The sequence below is a fragment of the Ambystoma mexicanum genome, chromosome 2p, assembly GCF_040938575.1.
Source record: "Ambystoma mexicanum isolate Mex_15411 chromosome 2p, UKY_AmexF1_1, whole genome shotgun sequence".
NCBI lineage: Eukaryota > Metazoa > Chordata > Amphibia > Caudata > Ambystomatidae > Ambystoma > Ambystoma mexicanum.
The window spans coordinates 638,212,150-638,236,501 of record NC_090923.1 but is presented as its reverse complement, the minus strand read 5'-3'; the positions used below and the strand labels follow the sequence as shown (position 1 = coordinate 638,236,501).

General features: G+C 48.5%; 1 protein-coding gene across 3 annotated transcripts in view; it reads right to left on the bottom strand.

Moving 5' to 3' along the window:
- Positions 1-24,352, bottom strand: part of LOC138566633 (acylamino-acid-releasing enzyme-like) — a 1,029,593-nt gene that overhangs the window by 649,607 nt on the left and 355,634 nt on the right. For all 3 annotated transcript variants that reach the window (XM_069644173.1, XM_069644175.1, XM_069644174.1), the window contains one exon: positions 8-145. In XM_069644173.1, the coding sequence (XP_069500274.1) occupies positions 8-145 (138 nt within the window). The remainder of the gene's footprint in view (positions 1-7; positions 146-24,352) is intronic.

Here is a 24,352-nt window from a genome sequence, read left to right as displayed (position 1 = left end):
TACTGACCTGACCAGGCGAGATGTAGTCAGGAATGCCTTCGAGAATAGAGATGTCCATAGTTTCAATATCCAGAATGCACAAAACAGGGACACTTTTGTTGACCAAACCTTCTCCCCAGTCTTCACGGAACACAAACTGGTCCCCCTGTGAAATGAACAAATGGTCAAGAAAAACAGGAGTAAAGAATACACTCCAATACTGACCCATTACCAAATCTGTTTTCTGAAAGATAAGCAACATGATACAGAGGCAAACGATTTAATTCACGCAAGCCATAGTAATGGTGGGAAATGATTTTCTCCTACAGTCAAGAAGCTTGTTGTTCGGATAGATTCATGAAAAATCCAAAGCATGTCAAGCATTGTGAAGAAAGTTTCACTGTTGACATATTAAAATGGCACTTCTTCCTGGGGCTACAAAGCAGGTGTAGCTGGAGAAATTTCTTTTTCAATGAGTGAGTTTTTAATTTGAAGTTGTATTTGAGCATTAGTTAGAAGCTACGCACTTGTTGTTCTCACCTGTACATCAATTCTCTCCAGTACAATACGAGTCACCCTAGCAGTGCAGCACATGACATTTCAGGCCCGCGTTAAGTTAAGCGGGAAAGACTAAGTAACCAAACAAACATACTGTAACAGAAGGATATATTCTTCATAAACATCTCTTCTCATTATCACCACCCCAAAGCCCTTTATCAGAATAAAACCACAGGCATTTGATGTGGTAAGCCCATAGTCAGTACAAATATCCAAATACGGTGCTTGTTCCTCGATTCTAGAACATTAAACTTGATAAAAGTGTTTTTCAAAAAAGGCAGCAGGCACCTCACTCCAGAAAGAACATGGCATGATAACCTGTTTTGTGTTTTTTTTCCCACTTTGAGAGTCCTGCAGCCGTCGCTTTTTGCTCACTGTACCTTTCACAGATGGAAAATATCCATTGGCATATCAGTCTTTGTCCTGCAGTCCAGCGCCGAAATGCTATGGCGATTCCCTTATGAACAAGCATACCCAACAGCAACCCCATACATGTGTTTTAGCCTTGTTGGGCCTCCTTAGTGAGGTGAAGCTGTGCCTCTCTGAGCACAGTGAGCAGGGACTCCACTCTGGGTACCGCCAGGTAACTCAGGGTGACCAACCCCAAGCTCCTTGCAAACATTTTTCAAAAAAGGTAGCAGGCGCTGTCACGACTCGCTCCCTTCGCTCCCGTTCCCACCACTTGGGGGCATGATTTGGGGTATATTCCCTACTGGACCTTTCCTCCGAACCTTATGCTACGGTGCTGTGATGAATTGGGAGCGCTAAATCCCTATTTTCCAAGCTACTTCCCTTCCGGATCCATTCCAGGTTTTTGGCAGCCAGCATGCTTCTTTAACCAAATGACTATGCTTCCCAGAATGCCTGGCCCACTGCTCCACCTCCACCCTTGCAGGACAAGGTTGGGTGGAGGATAGGCAACAGCTGTGGCTGCAGGTGCAGCAATCAGCACACCTGAGGGGTGTGCTCGTTAAGCAGCTTTAAAAGCCTCAGTCTTACTTCAGTCCAGCGCTGGTCATCGTTTGCAGTGTTCCTGTTGTGACTAGTCCCTTGTTCCTTGTTCCTTGCCTTTGTACCTAGTTCCTAGTTCCTGTTTTCTTGTTCCTCCGCCCTGAATTTCGGATTCATGCGCTAATTGATTTCTGCTCCCTTGATTCCCTTTTTGTCTTCCTCTGTTTGCAGGCAGCATTTCTCAGTGCTTTCCCCTTTTAGATGCAGCCCAGTTTGTCTGTGTTCTATATTTCTTTGACTCTGTCCTTTGCTGCTGTAAACCCGTATGCCTTAGCCTTCCTCTTAGATTAGCATCCTGTCTTTCCCTTGGAGGGGTAGGGGGAAGTTTGCATTGGTTATTTCGTTTTTTCCCTGCTCCTGATCCTTATTTTCCATTGGGATCCATTCCATGTTTTCCATTGCACAACTGCATTTATTTCCCATTTGATATTTAGGTGTGGTGTGGGGTTGTAGCTAGCTCCTGTGTGAATGCTTATGTTTTCCTCACTAATTTGTAAACACTATTCCAACTTAGGTATTTAGTTTTCCTCCCATTGCTGTTATAGCCTTTCTGGGTCCCAGTTTCATCAACAGGATTCGTGGGCTAGCTGATATTCAAGAGGTTTATCTCGTCCTTGTGAGTACTGTTCTTTAGTTCCCTTATTTAATACCATCAAGAGTGTTAGTTCACAGATCCTGTCATTGCTTGCCCTCCACGTGGGTTTAGCACTGTCAGTACCTGTAACAGCAATTGGGGGTAAGGCGCTTGCCGACTTTCCTCGCGGTCAGGTGCTTACCCCACATCCCTTTTCATATATTGGTTTTGTTGTCACACTCTATTTGCACTCCTGGGTTCTAGCATACATGAGTCGTTGTTCCTGTGTGCACGTAGTTTAATTCGAAGCCTTTCACTGTGTAATTTAGTGCACATTTCCCTTGCCATATTCGCTGCCTTTGTACTCGCCTGACTAATCCTGACAGAATGACCAGCCCAAAATTCCCATTGAATATGGCAAGTTTAAGAAAGAAAGGCAGCAAGGCCTCTAACAAGTTTGTGCAGAAAGCTTCCCCTACATTTACCTGTGACAATCAAATCACTAGTCCTGACTTAAATGAACTCCTTGTCACGAATGGGCATTTACGTGCAAAGTATTTTTCCCATAGGATGGTACATCCTACATTGCCTGATCCTAGTTCTACCTTTTGTTTTGATCCCGATTCTATGTCAGCGCAAGCCTTAGCCGCAGAAAACAACACACTGTTAGACTTATTATACAAGAGTACCTCTGTTGTTGAACCCCATGATTCCAGTTGTGCTTCGCCTCAGATAGAACAGTTTCATGATACAAACATAAAGAATGGAGGGGTTCCTTGCATAACTTCTGTTTTCTACCCTCAGTCTAAAGCATACTCCTTTGCACAGGTACATACTGTAGTCCCTAATGCCAAGAGGTCTAATGTCAATAGTTTGCTTAAGGGAAACACAGACCAAGTTGGTAAGAGAAACTATAAATCACAGAACCTGCAAGCAGTAGAGGACAATGTACAATCGGTGCACATCCAGATTGCTAGTGCAGGATCCAGCCCTGATGCCACTATGCCTCCCCCTGTGCCTACTGATAGTGATGTACAGTTAATGCAGGGCATGCTAAGAGCTAAGCTTGAGGAGTTAAGACAAGAATTAATTTCTTTACAAGAGGAGAATAAAACCTTGCACTCTTTACTGAATACACCTCAGACTTTATCTGTTGATGTTGAGGAAGTGAACACTGTTCAGCCCCTGAGTGCAGAGACTTTGGTAAACCATGATATTTGTCAATATGTTAGATCTATTGGGAGTGAAGGTCTTTTGTCTAGCACAGCGCTTAATCTGGGCACAGTTTCTAACAATTGTTCTGCTGTTTGTCAGGGATTGCAGTTAGCTGAAGATTTACAAGCCACTCCTTTACCTAAAATTTCCTGTGTAGCAGTTTGTCATAATTCTGAGCTAGCACACATACAAGCTTCTGATTACCAAACACAATCCACAATGGTGGCATACACAGATTCAGTCACTACAGTAGGCTTAGGCCCTGCTCTTGATACAGCTGCTGAGACTGAAGTAGATGTTAAAGCTGATGTGGAAAACGATGTTACCTCTGGGTTCACTCTTCCTTCTGCCAATTCTGATCAATACGAACAGTCAGAGACAGTACAGATTTCATGTTCTGATGGACTCATTCCACAGTATACAGAACCAAAAAACCGGCAGGCGATTCCTGAACTGTTGATTGATAATCTGCCTCTTTCAGAAGCTAAAACAGAGGAATGGACAATTGACGAAATCCTGATTAACAGAGACTTTACTATGGTGATTCCACTGGTTGATTTTGACTTCTACAAAGAAAGAGACTCTGTGTCACCCACTAAAGAAAGGGACTGCAAGGGTACAGCTCAGTCTTTGGTTACTGGTGCCAAGGAGTCTACTGCCCTAAAGGTGCCCTCCATTCCTGAGCCACCAATGTGTCTGTCAACTTCTGAGACTTCTGTCTGTCCTCCTACAACCATTGACTCTTCTATGATCCAATCCACAGCCCTGCAGTCATCTTTGGCACACGTGTCTTCAACCAATGAACCGCTGCCATGTCTGCCATTTACTCAAGAGCCAGTCCCAAAGACCTGGACATGTTTGTATCCAGCAACCGAGATTGCTTCAGCTTGCATGCCTTCAGCCTCAAGGTTTCCCCTGGCCTGCCTGTCTTCAGCTACAGTGACTCATCCTGCAGATCATCCTTCAGCTTTAGAGCCTCCAGTAGTCCATCAAAAGTGCATGTCTTCAGTCCCGGAGTATACTGAGTATTTGCCTTCAGTTCATGAGACGCCTGTATCCTGCTTAGCCTCGCTGCCAATATCAGAGGTATACCTGTCTACACCATCAGATCCTGCTGTATTTTCTTCTGCTCCAGCGATTCCTCCTGAATCCCAACCATTTACTGTCGATGAACGTCTAGCTTGCCTTTCTTTTACTTCAGGAGGAGCACCAGAATGCCTGCCTTTTCCACAAGACGATTCTCCCAACTGCTTCACTTTAGCATCAGAGCCTCCTAAAAATGCAGCATCAGAGTTTGAGACTTTTGCCAGCTCCCGCTTCAGAGTCATCAAGCTGGACCAAGTGGTGAGTCAGAACCACTCACCTGGGTGTGCACAGGGGGTGGTGCAGACCGGCGTATTACCTACAGGACTTGTGCAACAGAATTCCGCCAAGAAGCACCAGTTGGGTGCTAGTAGCCAAAGGAAGGGAATGACTGCTGCAGTTCAAAATGTGTCTGTTATTGCTCATTCTGAAAGTGTGCCTGAAATACCAAGTACTGCGTCTATCACTCCTATCAGTATGCCAAACGTCCCTGCTGTTGTATCCCACGTGCAACAAGGTGGTTACACGACTGTCACCAGGAGTACCAGCCTTGTACAACCCATTGGACTTTCAGGTCTCCAAGGCGTAGAACATGTGCAGTCAAACCTTAGTCACTTTCAACCACAAGCCTTTTCCCAGATGGATGACAGAAGAAAATCTGAACCTCTACCTCAGCCGCCACCTTCTCTAATGGCTGAACATAAACCTTTCCTGAAGCCAGCAATTTCCTCACCTCCCGCATGTCCACTCTCGGCAGAAAGGCTAACAGGGCTTCTACCATTGTCTAAGGCATGTTGCACCAGCCTGCCTCCCTCCTTAAAGACTTATAAGGGTCCACTCCCAGTGACTGAGCTTCCTGGACCTTCCAACTCTGCTTCAGGTCCTGCAAGTCCTTCATGCCTTTCTTCGAACCATGAGTCTCTTCCTCACCAGAAGCCACCGTTTCCATCAGTACCACCTCCAAAGACAAAGCACTCCTATCATGGAAGTCCATCTGCCTTTGCCCACAGGCCACCATTTCCATCAGTGCCACCTCCAAAGAAAAAGCACTCCCATCATGGAAAGAAGATGTCCCGTGCGGGTGGCGGGCACCTTAAGACGGCCGTAGGAGGGGGTATACTGTCACGACTCGCTCCCTTCGCTCCCGTTCCCACCACTTGGGGGCATGATTTGGGGTATATTCCCTACTGGACCTTTCCTCCGAACCTTATGCTACGGTGCTGTGATGAATTGGGAGCGCTAAATCCCTATTTTCCAAGCTACTTCCCTTCCGGATCCATTCCAGGTTTTTGGCAGCCAGCATGCTTCTTTAACCAAATGACTATGCTTCCCAGAATGCCTGGCCCACTGCTCCACCTCCACCCTTGCAGGACAAGGTTGGGTGGAGGATAGGCAACAGCTGTGGCTGCAGGTGCAGCAATCAGCACACCTGAGGGGTGTGCTCGTTAAGCAGCTTTAAAAGCCTCAGTCTTACTTCAGTCCAGCGCTGGTCATCGTTTGCAGTGTTCCTGTTGTGACTAGTCCCTTGTTCCTTGTTCCTTGCCTTTGTACCTAGTTCCTAGTTCCTGTTTTCTTGTTCCTCCGCCCTGAATTTCGGATTCATGCGCTAATTGATTTCTGCTCCCTTGATTCCCTTTTTGTCTTCCTCTGTTTGCAGGCAGCATTTCTCAGTGCTTTCCCCTTTTAGATGCAGCCCAGTTTGTCTGTGTTCTATATTTCTTTGACTCTGTCCTTTGCTGCTGTAAACCCGTATGCCTTAGCCTTCCTCTTAGATTAGCATCCTGTCTTTCCCTTGGAGGGGTAGGGGGAAGTTTGCATTGGTTATTTCGTTTTTTCCCTGCTCCTGATCCTTATTTTCCATTGGGATCCATTCCATGTTTTCCATTGCACAACTGCATTTATTTCCCATTTGATATTTAGGTGTGGTGTGCGGTTGTAGCTAGCTCCTGTGTGAATGCTTATGTTTTCCTCACTAATTTGTAAACACTATTCCAACTTAGGTATTTAGTTTTCCTCCCATTGCTGTTATAGCCTTTCTGGGTCCCAGTTTCATCAACAGGATTCGTGGGCTAGCTGACATTCAAGAGGTTTATCTCGTCCTCGTGAGTACTGTTCTTTAGTTCCCTTATTTAATACCATCAAGAGTGTTAGTTCACAGATCCTGTCATTGCTTGCCCTCCACGTGGGTTTAGCGCTGTCAGTACCTGTAACAGCAATTGGGGGTAAGGCGCTTGCCGACTTTCCTCGCGGTCAGGTGCTTACCCCACATCCCTTTTCATATATTGGTTTTGTTGTCACACTCTATTTGCACTCCTGGGTTCTAGCATACATGAGTCATTGTTCCTGTGTGCACGTAGTTTAATTCAAAGCCTTTCACTGTGTAATTTAGTGCACATTTCCCTTGCCATATTCGCTGCCTTTGTACTCGCCTGACTAATCCTGACAGGCGCCCCTCTCCAGAAAGGAAATGGCATGTAACCTATTCTGTGGTTTTTCCCCAATTTGAGAGTCCGCAGTCATCACATTTTGCTCACTGTACCTTTCACAGATGGGAAATAACCATCTGCATATTAGTCTTTGTCCCGCCCACACGGGCAGTCCAGCACCGAAAAGTGTGTAAGAGAGAGCATGGCATGGGAGTCCTGTGGTGACTTGATGTTTAGGCCTCATAGTAATAAAGCTCACTAACCCTGAACTCAGAGGAAGAGGAGGGGTGGGCACATAGTCCTTCTTCAGCACCTGACGCAGAACACATGCTCGTGTCTTGTGTATCGAGACGACACACCGCAGGCTAATTGATTTTTTTAAATGTTTATCTATTTCACGGTCTGCTTTCAGTTGGCTCTTTCTAAGTATGCAAACTGGTTAAAGCTGTTTTCCCTGTTCAATGTGGTTTTCGTAGAACAGAAATAAAGTGTCACTGCTGGCCTAATTTCTAAAATGATTTTGTGATTCTTTTGGTACCATTGAACTTGCTCCCACACGACTGTGGTGATGGTGCAGAGAACAGCAGATGGTTCTCTTTTTCAAACTCTAGCCTGCATCTAAATAAAGGTAAGGCACTTTAAAATGTCTAAATGGGAAATTCATAAATGATTGCCTCATGGACTCTGCTTCCCTGTGTGTGTGCTGGAACCAAACATTTAAATATCAGGACAGCGTAAGTAACATTGCTTATTTCCTATCTAACTCTCTTCACCACAGTATTATCAGTGTCTTTTACAAGTCCTGCCACACAACACAGTGCTGTGTTACATGACATAATTTATTTCTGTTTAGTAATATGTTCCGTCTCATTCTCTATCTGTATACATTAAGATGTTCCATCACCATACACTGCGGGTGGGTAACCGCCTCTGTGAAATCTACTTGTGTTTGTTCTCCTTTCCTTGGTAATAGGTTTTATCACTTGAGCACACTTTGATCTATGTGTTTGCCATTTCATGCATGTCTTCAGTCTCCCTCTTCATCGTGAATTCAGCTGACTGTCTTTGGCATCTTACCCTTGTGTGTGCCTCACTCGCTCTCATCCCATCCATTTCCACCGTTCCGCATCCTTATGTTCTGAGATATATTTCCACCTCCCGAGTATATAGTATTCCCTCACCTCCGGCATTTATAGTAGTAGTTCTATTGTTGAAAGGGGGTAATCTCAGAAGTTCAGGTAAGTATATTATATAAGTATGACCAGTACAAGTAAGTAGACATGTACAGAGATCCATTGGTGTCCATCACCTGGGTAACTGTCTTCCAATTGTCCTGGGTGGAAAATTCAGTGGGACACATTCTCCTGTGACATTATACCTTGCTGACCTCACAGGTACCCAGCAAATTTAGGACATATTTCATGTATGCAGCCAACCTCAGCAGATGATTTAAATGGGGATTGTGAGAGTACCGTGACTTTTGTCTTTAAGCACACTGCTTTACCTACAGATCATAGTTTTTCATTTGGTATTTGTTGTCTTTCTCGCCTTCCTTTCCTTCAAAGTCTGAATTCTTTGAGAGATGACAGCATTAGGCTGAAAAAATCCAATTGCAAGTGAATAACTTCAGCGTACAACCTTAGCCTTGGTTGGAATCAATGAGTGTAATATTTCAGTGCACCAGGGACCCAAGACCCAAGCTCAGCATTAAAGCAATTTACACAGAATGAAAGAGGGGTTGAACATATGATTGGAGCTGGGGTAACTGGGGAGAGAGTAGAAAGTGACCCAAATAGATAGTGAGACACAGAAAGCTCACACACACAGAAAGTGAGAGAAATAGACTGGATGGGAAGACAGCGAAATTTAAAAGAACTGGGTTAATAGAGAACCGGCAGGACCCTAGCATGAGAGCAATTTTTGGACCTTTTCATGTCTGAGCCCGGACCGCTTAAAGCCTAGAATGGGGAGTACCTGCCCTTCTTTATATCTATATAAAGCACTGCAGTACGCCACAGTTGTTGTTGACTTATGCTTCTGAGGTGGGCAATGTCCTTTCTGTTGAACATGTATGTGCCACCATAAAACCTGAAGACGCTCTTCCTTAAGTTCCCCAATACCTCCTTTCCACAAGGCCTGAAGAAGGCATCAAACAGTGATGAGTCCCTCCTATGGCAGTGTATTATTGACCACACTATGGGCCTGATCACGACTTTGGCGGTAACCCTTAAATCCGGCGGTAGCGCTATTACTGCCGGATTTAAGGGTCTGCCAAATCAGGACTTCGGCAGATTTCACCCCAGCTCTGAGCTGGTGGAAAATCCGCTGAAAATTCACGCTATTACCGCCAGCGGGAAATCCGAATGGGCTCAATGGGGAATTACATTACCGCCAAACTCGTGATCCGGCGCTATTAGCGCCGGAGAATTCAGTGGTAGGGCTAATACTGCTGGCGGTAATACCACTGGCGTTACCGCCAAAGTCGTGATTAGGCCCTATGTGCCCATGTACTTTTCCCTGCTAAGAAACCCAGCAAAGATACCTATTGCTTTAAGATTTACAGGCAGTTAATGCCACTGCTTTACCTACTTTCCCAGTGGTCCCTAGTGCACGTCATGCGGAGGGATAATGCTAGGGTGTGAGGGAAGCGTGGGCAGAGTGGAGGCATGAAGTGCAGGGGGGAGAAGAGGGCCCCTGGGGCTAGGCAAGTGCTAAGGGGAGACCAGTGGGCATGTGCCAGTGGATGCAGGAAGTGTAGTGAGTGACACCCACATGACAAGTACGAGGACGGCGGTGGACCAGGCTCGGTAGGGATGCACACCCTACCAGGCTAATCAGGGGAAGGGGGCCCAGAAGGGCAAGTGCAGGTTAGGGGGGTGCTCGGATAGACTGGACGAGGAGGGCCTGGTACCGTGTAGGTCTCAGAAGGGACCAGGCAGCCAGTCAAGGCAGTAGAGGCGGGCATTAGCGGGGGAGAGTGAAGGAAGTGTCTTGAGAAGCTTCCGGAACCTAAGGAGATCCGGCTCAAGACCGAGAGTGGCAAGGGGCCATTCCAGAGGGAGGCTCCTGCCAAAGAGACAGATCTACCCGCACCACCTCCCATTCTGCTTGGAAAAGGGTCTGATCTGCAGAGAGTTGGAGCTAGAAGTCCAAAGGGCTCTTGCAGGGAGGTCTTTAGAGAGAGGGAGTTGGATGCAGCGGGGTTACAGGCCCCAGAAAGCCTTGTGGATGCTGCAGAACTTGATCCTCGCAGCCACTTTTTTAGGGCTGGAGAGATGCAGCCCCTGTGCTTGAGGCCGAAGATAAGTATTGCAGTCCTTTTCCAGATTAGTTGAAGGGGGCGAACGGAGGATAAAGGAAGAGGATGTTGCAGTAGTCCAGTAGTCCAGCCTAGAGAGGACCAGAGCTCTGGAGACATTGAGTTTCTGGGGGGGAGGTGAGGAAAGGGAGAATGCCTCTGAGGAAGGGCAGCGATGTGCTTAGAGAAGGGGAGAGAGGAGTTCAAGATGACGCCAATGTTTTAAGCATCACAGGAGGGTGGGGGAGGGGAACCATGGAGGGCGGCCAGAGAGTAGGCGGGAAGGAGGGAGCAGGGGTCCTAATGAGAAGGATCTCAGTATTACTAGCATTAAGGCAGAGATCATTAGCAGGGTACCATGCCTGAATAGCAGTCAGACAGTCGGGAATGAGAAAGGAAGAATAGGAGGCAGTTGAGAGAACCTTGAAGGAGAGCTGCGTGCTGTCCGCAGAACACTGAACGTGAGGTGAGAAGGTAGAGATTAAGTGGGCCAGAGGGGCAAGGTAGATGTTAAAGAGCCACAGCAAGAGTATAGAGCCCTAAGGGACGCCACAGGTGGAGAGAGTGGTGTAGGAGAGGAAAGGGCGCAGTTGACCCTGGGAAGGTCGGTCAGATAGGATGGAGGTCAACCAGTCCAGTGCCAGGTCCATGATGCCAACGGTATCCCAGAGCCGATTTATAAGGGTGGCATAACTGACCATATCAAAGGCAGAGGAAAGATCGAAAAGGATGAGAATGGAAAGAAGAGTTGGAATAGAGATTTCAGCACAAGTCTTCACGGTTGTTCAGCAGAGCAGTTTCTGTGCCTCCGGCTACTCTGAAGCCAGATTGGTGGTCATGGAGACAGCTAACAAATTCAGTGTGGTGGATCAATTGAGAGATGACCAACTTCTCCAAGAGTTTGCCCAGGAATGGGGTAATGGAGCTAGGGCGGTAGTTACACGGGCAGGAAGGGTCGGCAGAAAGCCTTTTAAGGAGAGGGTGCTCAAGGGAGTGCTTATGGGGTAGTGAGAAGAAGCCAATGGCAAAGTGGTGATTGCAGAAATCAGCCAAGGCTGGAGCATGGGAGGCAATGTTGTCCTTGATAGTTCTGGAGGAGCAGGAGATCACCTGTTTGGAAGAGACTCTGATAGAGAGGACTTGTTAAGAGACTTCATCCAAGTGCTGAGTAGGAGGGAAGGGGATAGGGGGCCAAGGGAGGCCTGAGAGCGGGTGAGAGAGGATGGAGGGGAGTAGTGGAGAGTTAGGACAGGATGTCCTGAGTTTTGGTTGTGAAGTGGGAGGCCAGTGTAGTGCAGGGGGCCTGGGTTGGAAGAGAAGTGGAGACTGCAGTAGGATTGGCGAGTGCCTTGTGATTTTGAACAGTTCAGTCGTGTTGTTGGTGGCCCAGAGGTGCATGCTTGGATATGGACCCTCTTCTTCAAGCGGATGGAGAGTCTGTATTTTTTTGGAGCAGGTGGCAGGTCAGTCTGTCAGTGGACTTGCGTTTTCAGAGAGGCTAGGTCGGAGTCATACCAAGTGTTGTGCTTGGAGGCAGGCTTCATGCAGATCCTCATGACAGGGGCAAAGATGTCCAGGGTGTTGGAGATGGAGAGGGGAAGGTTAGCAAGGGCTGTATCAGTGTGAGAGTCAGTGGCTCGAGTGAGAGGGGGAATGAAAGTGGTGGCAAAAGCAGCAACTGATACTCGCTTCATCAGTCGAATGATAGAGAAGCAGACTGGCAGTGTGGGCAGAGGCTTAGCCGGGCGACCAAAGAGATCCAGAAGAGAGGATAGGAGAGCAAGGTCAGACCAGGCGAGAGGTATAGTGAGAGGGTTGGAGATGGGCATATCTGCTGAGATGAGCGCATCCAAGGTGTGTCCGGCTGAGTGGGTTGGACCGGAGGGGAGAATGGTGAGGGAAACAGTCAAAGAGGCTGTGGAAGAGTCCAGTGGCCGTACCAGGACAGTCAAGGTGAATATTGAAGCCTCTGAGGAGGAGAACAGTTTTGAAGCAATATTGAACAATATTGAACAATATTGAAGCCCCCAGTCCCAACAGTTCTGACATCAGCTTAGCCCCGGGTCTTTTCCAGACCTAGCAACTCCCCTGCGTAACAGTACCATTCTTGTAGAGATTAATGATGCACCTAGAGGGTGGGAAGTGTGCCAAGAGTACTTTCCATTTGGTTCCACCATTAATTGTCGAAGAAAAGTAAGGGGAGAGGATTGAGACCATATGGGGAGTCCATAGGTCCAGAGATTGAGCGACAAAGAGGATGTCAGTGACAGTCTGCCTGGAAGAAGCATTTGAGACCAAGAGATCTTTCTTGAACTTTTTCCTTGCAGGCTTCAAAAGAGAGGTAGGATAGGTGTTAGAGTAAATAGGGGAGATAGAGAGCACCATGGAGGGACACAGATCGAGACAGAGAAACTGCACAATGCACAATGAACTCACCAGGCGCCTAGCAGCAAGACAGGCGCAGATCAATCAGGTGCACAATGTCATACAGGTCGCCGAACAGGGTATTGCACTGCTCCAGCAACAGAGGAGGAAGGGAGGCATCTCAGGTGTGAGTTTGTAACGTTTCAAGATACTCTGGATCCACACGAGAATAGAGGCCGAACTTGATGAAGATTGGGAGAAGAAAGCTGAAGCGCACCCACTCAATGACGTAGTGCGGAGGCCGACACTCATCATGGGGCAGGAAGTCACACCTCAGGATCACACTCTCCCCAATGTGCCAAATCACAGCCAGGGGATCCTCTTTGCCAGCACCTTCAGCTAGGTAGACCAAGCCGAAATAGGCAATCCATAAATACCAATGCATAGCACAGATGCCCAGGTCTGAAGTTCAGCCTTTCAAAGCCCTCTTCGTGGACTCCTCTCACAGTTAAAAGCTGTGGTTCGAAGGTGAGATCCAGTGCCCATCCACACCCCACTCTTTCTTTTTGTTTTCATCGAGAATAGCTCATTCGATAAAACAGTGTGACTTATTTGTCACTTCAATTACAATTAGTGAACAGAATTTCATGCCCGCCCGCAAAATGTTCCAAAATAATCTTCTCGGATGGAAAAGTCAACAACGGATTTTTGGAGACAGACACTTTGGTTGTTCAATCATCAAATCAAACTTATAGACTGCTCTGCTGGTCCCTCGAATTTCCTGCGCTGAGGTCACTGTGAATACATGTCGCCTATTCTGCTGTGCCTGGTGTTAGGGAGAATTCTCTGTTAAGGCTAATTTCCCAAACCTAGTGAGTCCCCCAGCAGCTTTGCTGGATTTTTGGGGTTTATTTTTTTCTCCTGCTAAGAGTGAGACTCTTTTTCTCCCACTCTTAGGCATGATTTGAGAATGTCCTTTGACTATGTGATGTGTTTTATGGGCTATGGGGTCTTTTACTCCATAGGGCCTCATGTGTTTTTGGTATGTGTGTTACACAGCACCCTCAGTGCAGTAACACAGGGGTGTCATAGTGACCCCCAAACATAGACTCCATACCCTGGGACTGACTACTGTCTCCCAGGGCATGTAAAGTCACAATTGGCTTTACTAGTCTCAAATTGTGAACAGAACCAGTACAAACCATCATATTGTGGAAGTACTGGTAGGGGTAATTCGATTGCCCCTGGGTCTGTTTTCCAAGGGGGCACTGTCCAATCCCCCCTTGTCGAGTTTCTGGCTGGTGGCAGTGGATAGCACGCAAAATATTCCCCTGGAATATTTCCTATGGGATTTTCCCATTCATTTTAACCGCACCACTTTTTGGTGCAATGTTAAAGATACCGCCGGGTTATTTATTTAATATTTATTCCCCGGTTAGGTCTTTTTGCCAGGACTCGGTTTTAAAATGGCGTTTGTGTTCGCCTCTGAAACTCTAACCCAAGTCGAGCCCTTTGTTCCACTTTTTGGCGGGCTTCTCCACAGAAGCCCTCCAAATAGTGCCACTCTGTCTGGGGTCAACAGGATGTGTGGGAGGGGGATTAGGCACCCTGGACTGAGTTGCCTTGGCAACTCAAGTCGCACTCTTGTGTGATTGGCCCAGTGGTGAGCCGCCCGGCTCATCACTTAGCATGTTTGAGTGACAGCTAGGCTGATGAATGGGGGTTTTGCTGCATAAAAGCAGGGCTTTGGGGACTGGAACTTCAGAAGTCGCCACAGGACCTAAAGAATCCGAAGAGGGGAGAAGCTGGGCCATCTACAACGACGACACCACCGGTGGAGCCCTGCTGTACGAAACTCACCACTTTCCCGACAACAGAGGAGGTCTTCTTCCAGGAGAGTCTTCTTCCCTTTGAGCTGGTGAGACCAACCAGGTCGCCTTTTTCGCCTTCCTGGATCGTCTCGTGGTCGAATCGCCCGTGCCAAGCACCCCGGCGGCCGGATAGCCGCGCTTCACCACTACTGCGAATAAAAGGGTTGTACATTTTAACCGGGAAACTCTGCGGCTGGTTTCTTCCCTGGCAGTGCAACGACCTCCAGCTTTCCTCCACGTCGAGATCATCTCTTCCCCTGGACGAAGCTCCGACTTGCACCCGCTGCCAGGAACAACTCCCCCCGCTGGAGCTTTCTCACCATTTCAGGTACTGGTCTCCCTTGCAACAGACTGTTCAAGGTGTCCCGTAAATCCTTGACTCTCTATCCTGGGGTGACCTCGGACCTGCTAACATTACCTTTCTGACTTGATCCAACTTCTTGTGACTTTTCTGCAAAGACTTTGAGTGCATTTCCACTGTGTGATCTTGGGCACATTCCGCCTTGCTCTCTCCAAGAGTGGGCCTGGCCTATGAACCTTTTGCTCTACAGTAGACCGTGCCTTTCTTGACTTGCTGTGGTTTCTTAAAAGTGTTGATACTGTGTGTTTTTCCTATTCTGCCTTTTCTCTCCCTTTTTAAACAAAATTATTGTAGTGCCATCTACGGTTATGCGCTCACCTCTGTTTTGCTAAATAAGTGGTGTCTTAACCTAGACTTGTCGAATAATTAACTAGGGAGGTGTATATACTTATAGTGACTGTGTATGAACTTGCTTGACATATTAGTGCCAGTGTATTTTTACAAGTGTGTTTTTAAATAAATAATGATATACTTTTATACCAAAGCTCATGTCCGTGTTTGCTTGTGCTACTGTATTTTTAGCCCTATTGTGTATACTCTATATACTGCCTAACTCTTCATGAGAGAAGTCTGACTGCTCAGCCACAGCTACCAGGTAAATCTGGGTGGTGCAGACTGCTACCAATTGGGTTTACTGCTTACTCCTGTGGTCTTAAACTTTTTGCAGTGGTCCCTAAGGGAACTGCACAGGTTTCAGCCTAACACCCGGTCTGTCCTGTTTTGAGCACGCTGCTCTGGTCAGCGGGGGGGGCACATCTCAAATGTGTGGGGCCGAAGTCTGGGCTATCTGGCTGCAAGCCCCAAGATGGCGCCCTGCAGATTGCCACCGGAGCGGGACACACTGTTTACAGTGAGGCAGTCCCCTCAATCCCTGAGACCCCAGGAGTCTAGTCTGTGATCAGGATCACTCCGAAGGAGGCCACGCACGGCATAGGTCTCCTACATCCAGCCCGAAAAGCTCAGCCGTGGGCCCTCAGGTATGAACAGTATCCCTGGTAGTGGAGGAGATACCCTCTCCGGTGTCAGGGTGTGTGCCGCTGTACTCTGCTGTAAAATAGGGATGTACAGCTGCAGTAGACAGGATAATATATCAATATCATGCATCTGCAATGTATTTAATTGATTGATTGTTTATTTATTATGCGCTTATACACAAGTGTTTCAAAAAGCGCAACCAACATGGGGGAGAGACATAGGGAAGACAAGCCAAACGATCTCACTAGGCATAGTCCATTCAGATTATGCAGGTGAACAGATAAGGAAGTGTGTGGGGGTGGGAGGGGTAAAAGAGACAAGTGCACCCAGTCACGTCAGAACATGGGTTAAGTGCAGAGTGATACCGCTCTCATGGGTCGTAACCGAAGTGCAGTAGTGCTGCGGCAGGTGCAAGGCCCTGGGGCAAGTGCAGCAGGCTGGCGAGGAAAACGTGGGACCTGTGAGGTTCTGAGGTACACCAGGCTGCCAGTCAGTTAAGCAGTCAAGCTGAGCAGAAGTAGAGGGGAGAGAGCAGAAGAGGAGGTTAGCAAGGGAGGGGGAGAGAGGAGGAAGCGAAGAGGAAAGTCTTGAGCAGTTTCCGGAATTTAGGGTGATCCGGCCCCAGACAGAGAGAGGCAGGGAGGCTTTTCCAGAGGGAGGTACCTGCAGAGGATAACAATCTCCCCTCTAGTCTCTGCTTGGAGAAGCGGCTCACCCGCAGAGAGTTGGAGGAAGACGAGCAGAGGGCTCGGGAAGGCAAGTATTTGGGGAGGGAGCGTTGCAGATAGAGTGGGCCCAGAACCCAGACAGCCTTGTGGACAATGCAAAATGTCTTGAACTTAATCCTTGCAGCCACGGCGAGCCAGTGAAGGGATTTCAGCGCCAGAGAGATATGGTCCCTGGGCTTGAGGCCAAGGATAAGTCTTGCGGTTCTGTTCTGGATGAGTTGAAGCGGACGGAGGGTAGAAGAGGGCAGTTTGAGAAAAGGGCTGTTGTATTAGTCCAGCCTAGAGAGGATCAGGGCTCTGGATACGGAGAGCCTCTGGGGGAAGGTGAGAAAAGGTAAAATACCTCTGAGAAGGTGCAATTGGTAGTGGGACTTTTTAGAGATGTCTGTGATGTGAGACGAGAAGGAGAGAGTGGATTCAAAGATGACCCCCAGGTTTATTGCCTCGTTGATAGGTGGAGGCACAGGGCCAAGGGATGCCGGCCAGAGAGAAAGAGGGAAGGCGAGAGCAGGGGTCCCGATGAGGGCAATCTCAGTCTTACTGGCATTGAGGCAGAGGTTGTTTGCAGCACACCACGACTGAACTGCGGACAGACAGTCAGGTATGAGTGAAGAAGAGGAAGAGGCAGAGGGTAGCCTGAAGGAGAGCTGTGTGTCATCCGCTTAACACTGAAAGTTGGAGGTGAAGGTGGCTATCAATGGGCCAGGGGTGGCATGTAGCCCTTGAAAAACCAGGGGGATAGGTTATATCCCTGGGTGACACACAGCAAGTAGAGAGAGTTATAGGGAGAGCCACCTGGGATGTGTGGTCTGAGAGAAAGGAGGTTAGCCACGCCTGGGCCTGATCAGTGATGCCCAGGGTATCACGGAGAAGTTCGACAGGATGTTGTGGTTCACCGTATCAAAAGTAGCGGAGAGGTTGAGTAGAATGAGGACAGAGGGGGAGTTAGAATCAATATTTGAGAGCAGATCTTCACATGTGTTCAGAATAGCAGTTTCCATGCCTCTGGATGCTCTAAAGCCAGACTGGTGGTCATGGAAGCAGCGACAGATTCAGTATGGAAGGTAAGCTGGGAGATAGACAACTTCTCCAGGTGTTTGCCCTGGAAAGGAGTGATAGACTTCAGGCGATAGTTTGCAGGAATGGAAGGGTCAGCAGAAGGTTTTCTGAGGAGAGGGTGCACAAGGGAGTGCTTAAGAGCAGTGGCGTAAACTCCAATGGTGAAGGAGAGGTTGCAGAGGTCGGCCAAGGCTCGGGCGAGAGAGTCAATGTTGTCCTTGTTGGTTTTGGAGAGACTGGGGTCTACCTGTTTGGAGGAAGCTTTCATGGACCTGACTTGTCTAGTGACCTCCTCAGGTGTGACCGGGGAGAGAAAAGAAAGGGAGGGGTGTAGATGGCCAAGGGTGGTACAAGCGATGTTGGTGCATGAGGTGGTGAAGAAGAGAGGGAGGATAGGATATCCTGTGTTTTTGAGGTGAAATGTGTAGCCTGGGCCAAGCAAAGGGCCTGGGTGGATGCAATGGTGGAGGCGGCTGTGGTAGGGTTGGCTAGTTTCTTGCAGACTTTGAAATGTTTGGCCGTGTTAATGGATCCTGCGGAGATGTAGGCTTGGATAAAGACTCTTTTCTTGGAGCATATCCAGAGTCTTTACTGCCTTTGGAGGAACTGACTTGCCAGTTTGTCAGAGGGTGCGCCCGAGGAATCCCATTTCTGTTTGGCTGCCCTGCACTTGCGTTTAAGGGCAGCCAGCCAATTGCTTTGCTTTCTTTAGCTTTCCCATAACCAGATTCCCAATTTCTTTTCAACCACAGACCTGGAAAGAGTTCATATGGGATACAGGGAGCCCCAGCCATTTCTACCAAATTCTAAAGAAGGATTTAGACACAATGGGCCTCATCACGACTTTGGCGGTAACCCTTAAATCCGCCGGTCGTGCTATTACCGCCGGATTTAAGGGTCTGCCAAATCAGGACTTCAGCGGATTTCGCCCCAGCTCTTGGCTGGGGGGAAATCCGCTGAGAATTTGCGCTATTACCGCCGGCGGAAATCCGCCGGCGGTAAGAGCGCAAATTTTCCCCATTGAGCCCAATGGGGAATGGGGCATTCCCGAATGGGCTCAATGGGGAATTTCATTACCGCTGAACTCGTGATCCGGCGCTATTAGCGCTGGGGAGTTCGGCGGTAGGGCTAATACCGCCAAAGTCGTGATTAGGCCCAATTAACTTTGGATACGGTTCCTCGCTCATCAAATACGCGGATAATGTTTTACTTGAAGCATATTCTTTTGAAACTTGCAAAACTGATACCCTTACTTTGCTCACTGCACTTGCTTTGCATGAGGCTAATAAAGACAATCTGCAACTCTGCAATGTGCCCATTATCTGGGACACAAAATAATGCCACTTCTACAGTGACTACATGTTCTTTATCCTGCTGATGCCTAAACCTTGCACTGAGAAACAAATGCATGCTTTTCTAGGTATGGCTAGTTTCTGATGCAAATGGATATTGGTCTAATGCTCCATTACCTGCCCCTTGCAGGAGCTCATGCTGGAGGCCTCCCCAAGACAATCGTTTATGGTCCTCAGAGCCGACTCTGCACAGTCACATGATGATCTCGATAGACCTGTAGCATACTTTGGTCAGGGACGTCATTTCACCAAAATGTCTGGGGTAGCGGAAGTGACATTAAACGACCCTTGACATCTGATGACATCACAGGAAGTGATGTCATTTGACCCCCCCCTCCCAAGTGACATCCTGGGAAGTGATGGCACATGACCTTTTGCAAATCAGGTCCATACTGTCCAAGTTCATTAAATCAGCCAATAGAAAAAAGTAGCACCATTTTCTTTTTCTTTTTTTTTTAAATGTGGGACAATCTGGGTGTTCCTTTTGGGCACATATCTAGAGATGGGAAGATGAAAGTTCTGGCTTTCATTTGTGTCCAGTTGAGACTCATGTATGCATAACGTTAGATGTGTAGAGTCAAGTTCACCTCTAGAGACGTATCTTGGCGCTGTAGACATACTAACATTAATGAATAGTGTCCACGGGCTTTCGCATTACGAAAGTGGGTTTTATCATTGACTTGCAAAGGGTTAGGGAAACTTTAGGGAGGGATTAAGTCAAATTAATAAATAGAAGATTATGGATAACAATTCATCTACTTCCCACCTACATTGTGGGTTATGGTCATGCATGCCCTTGTTGAAAAATGCCTGGCATTTAGGCGATTCTGCCTGCAGCCTGATGCCACTTTTCATGCGAATGGAAAATCTGCCTTTTCCAAGACTTACCATAAGGGCACCACTGCTCACACCCCTCACTGGAGTTACGAGGCTACTTCCATGCTGTGTTATAACTCAGTGAGCATGTTAATCATGCAACCCGTTTAATAATCAGCTTATGTATGCACCTATTCATTGTTATATGGTGGTGTTCTGTATAGCAGCCCTCACTCAAAACACATACACACCTGTGAAACGATCAAAGTGCTCAGAATGGAAAGAAAATATCACACTCTTCCCTCACATCTTTTTAAGCAAACTAGCACCCCTTTTCATGACCGCGTATAACGCTGGGGCAGCCATGGTGGTAATACAGCCACAACCATATTTTGAGAGTTAACTGTTGTTAGTCTAAGTGTGTTTGCGCGTTTTAGTTTGCTGCAAAGCAAGCTGTTTGAGTGGGGAAAAGCAGCGTGAAGGGCTTCACAAAAATAAATATAGCAAATGACAATAAATGCCACTGCTAACACCACACTACTGAGACACAAAGTCATATTTCTGAAATTCAGCAAACCTTTTACCCAACACAATTGTTATAGGAACTGAGTAGTGCAGCAGGTTTATTTGTACCTGCCTGCAAAAGAAACTGATCGCCCAGTTGCTAGAGCTTGCAAACTGCAACCGGAGTAATCACCCGAACGAAGAGGAGACCAACATTATTAGTGGGCCGCCACAGGTCACCAGGGCGAGCCACACCAGATGTCGGGATAACCCGACTCCCCAACGATGCTGTGGACACACAGCGGATGAACCGCAGGGTCCGGATCACCAGACAAGTTACTGAGGCTGGGGGCACCCAGCCTATAGCAGCCTCGGCTCTGGGGGCACCCAGACCAGAGCTGCAGGAACAGGCCGTGATCACACAGCAGACAAAGGACAATAAAATTACAGACATGAGTTGCCACTTCCTAGGGCTCTGCTGCACTGCCCTTTGCGTGCCAGCAGAGCCCCTTTTATTGAGGAGTGTCATGACGTGGTCATGACACTCTTTCTTAAGGGGGCAACAGGCCCACAGTTAAATGGGCCACACACCACATCCCTCCTTTATTACAACAAAAGAAAACCCACAGCATACATAAAACAACGACCCTATACAGGGGTCCACTACTGTGATGCAATCCAGTCCGCGCACCACTCCTATGAACATGAACACTCAATCACTGCAACTGTGGTGCATTCCAGTCCGTGCACCAAAGGGGATAAGGGGGCCCAGCGGCCAGCATCAAGGTCAGAAGATACCTGGATCAAACTGACTGCCCGAGTTGCTGCAGGACAAAAATAACACATCCTCGTCCTCTTCATCCTCTGCATAGTCGTACAGTCCCCTCATTTGGTCCTCTGTCACCTGGACCGCCGCTACTCAGGGGGGCTTCTTCCCTGGACCCTCCTCTGGAGTACTTCCTCCTGATAGCCCAACCATGGTGGCCGGCATTGGGGCTGGGCACACCCGTGCAGTGATCCACCTTTCTGCACCTCCCACACGCATGTCCTTTGGCCGGACATTCCTGCGCGTGCAGGAGGTCCCATCCACACTGATGGCATATTGTGGCACAAGACTCACTCCTTGGCCAATCCCCGCTTCTCATTGGCATGCCTCCTTGCCATTTGCTCACGGCCGACACGTCCTCCAACTACACACGTTGCAATGGGGCTTCCAGCTTGAGCTGCTGCCTAGAGAGGTCCATAGCCGAGGTACGTACCTCTGCCAGTTACTGGGCACGACCCAGCTCCAGTATCCGGTCGAGGCCAAGCCCTGGCTCTCTGAGGACCGGTTTCCGCAGCTTGGCCGAGCTGCAATCATAGATGATCTGGGCTACGATCTCGTTGTCCTCGAAGTTACCCAGAGCACAGGACAGCGCGATGCCACGCAGCTGTCCATGAAATGCACGAGGCTCTCCTCCTGCCTTGCGCGCCTCATCCTGAACTGCTTGATCATAGTCCCTGTTAACCATTGGCATGAATTACTCATTCAGTGCTGCAATGGCTGAACCATATGACTGGTTCAGGGGCTGCAGGGTCTTAAACAGCCTCTGGACAGCCGAGCCAACTGAGTACAGGAGGGTTGAGCGTTTCGCTCTGTCCTTGATCTCGACAGGCTCGAAATATAGCTCAAGGTTTTCCACTCATGCCGTCCATCATGGTCCTAGACTGATCGGAGCCCCCACCATAACAAACGGATGCAACGGTTCCAGCTGCACAATTCTGGCAGTATGTCCCTTCAATGTCCTCATCAATTCATGATGGTAGCTTGATGTGGGGCACTCAGTACACACTCCGGATGGGCACCTAGCCTAGTTCAACAGATTGAGGATCCCCAAGGGCGCACAAGCACTCCCGGTGGAGCTGCTACCCTTCAGTGCTATCTTCTTGGTGGTAGAACTGTCACGAGGGGTTGATATGCCCTCTTTCCACCCCAACCACAGCCTTGCGGAGCCTCAGGGTCACCCCAGCACTTTTGTTCCCAACGCACTGGGCCACTTGGGCACTGCAGCACCTTCCAGGGTAGGCCCGGCCGTTTACTGGCATCAGCTTTCTTTGTTCTCCCTTGACTTCTCTGCCGCGGGGCCAGTGATAATAGGCCACGCCCCCTTTTCGGGGTTACCTTCTTTTCACCACAGAAAAAGAAAAATAGATTACTTTCTCTGTTTCGGGCCGTTGCGGGCCTGGTGTTCCTTTGTTGCGGCTTGAGTGTTTATTCTATACTCACTGCTGCGGCCCGGTATTCGTGGGCCACGCCCACCTTTCTTAGTTGCGGCTGAAATGTTTTTATAATTCACCACCGCAGCTCGGTAACTGCAGGGAGTCGCTAGCTTTCTCACGCGGCCTTTGTTGTGCAGTGAGCGAGCGGTGAGAACCCACTGCTCCTCCCTGCAGGCTCGCAGGGAGTCACCAGCAGTCCTCCGCACTCCTCACCTTCAACGTTGTGGGCCCAGGCTCTCCCAGGCTCCGCCCACTTCCTATATTCGGCGGCCGCCACTGCCCCATGCAAGCGGCCGACGCCGCTTCTGCTCGGGCCGCCTCGGCTGTTCTTCTTTTGTTCGGCAGCCCCCCCCCCCCCCCCCGCACCTTGACCCCACCCGCGGGAACCAGGCAGCCCATGCAAACACAGCAAACACAGAGCACGGGGCCCTGGCCCACCCGTAGCAGCTGACGCTGCATCCTCACACGCGGCCACTGCTTCTTGAAGCAACCCACGGGCTTCCAGCAGCCCACACGTACTCGGCTGCGGGGCCCCTCCCGTCCTCGTTGCCAAAGTTAGCGGCCCACAGCAGGTCACCAGGACGGGCGCACCAGATGTCGGGATCACCCGACTCACCAACAATGCTGTGGACACGCAGCGGATGAACCGCAGGGGACACCCTGCAATGTCCGGCTCACCGGACAGGTTACTGAGGCTGGGGGCACCCAGCCTATGGCAGCCTTGGCTCTGGGGGCACCCAGGCCGGGGCTGCAGTAACAGTCCGTGATCACACAGCAGACAAAGGACAATAAAATGACACAGACACGAGTTGCCACTTCCTGGGGCTCTGCTGCACTGCCCTTCGCGTGCCAGCAGAGCCCCTTTTATTGAGGAGTGTCATGACGTGGTCATGAGACTCTTTCTTAAAGGGGCAACAGGCCCACAGTTAAATGGGCCACACACCACAAACACATCATGGTATAGCTCTTAGAAGCTGCAGGAATTCAGCATAAAGCGCTAGAGAGATCACCACACTATTATTATAAATTATAGAGTCACATCAAGCCATCTATGAAATATCACTGCAGAACATCAAGGACACAGTGTTCATTTGCCACTCCATCATTGGCCCATGCTGACTCCCAGAAACAACCCCATGCCCAAATTGAGGAGAGGGACCCCTCATTCTGATGCAAACGATCCTGCTTCTGTGACAAGCACCCAAAAAGTACTTTCTTATTCTAGCATTAAGGAAACAAATCCCCCTATGCAACGTTTAAATCCAGAGATTGGCCTGACCCATCTCACAGCATCAATGGGCTTAAAGCCTTAATGACTGCATTGAAAGTAAGCGTCAGGAGACCACGAAAATGGCAATAATTGAACTACATATACACACCTGATTGGCATATCAGAACACACAGAATTGGAAAACAAGAGCATCTGCATTAATCCCAGCGTTTTTAGGGTACAGGAACCTCCTTATAAAAATATGAAGATGCTAATTTAAGAATGTGAAATAGTATGTGCCCGATGTAATCCATTAAAAAAAAATGAATATTTAAATCTGACAGGTAATTAAAAATCAAATATTCTTGTAATTACATATTGGCATTCACCTGTGTGTGCAAATATGCATGTTCTCCCGCTGCTTCTAAGAATAATGTATAGCAATTTAGTTATTGGCAAACAATTTCGCAATGCTCCAAATTACAAGGCTCATTGCAGCCTGCCAAATTGCAGGGCCAATGTGTGTGCATGTGTGAAGGAACTCCAAAGGAAGGTGGTGACATGAAATTACAGCAAATGAATAGGACACACAGCACATGTCCTTACCCCCTTGTTAGCAGCAGTTGGTGGGAATCAAATAAATGCTTTTATTGAGGAAAATAAACTACCGCCTGATGTCCGCATGAAACATGGGGCACATCAATTCACA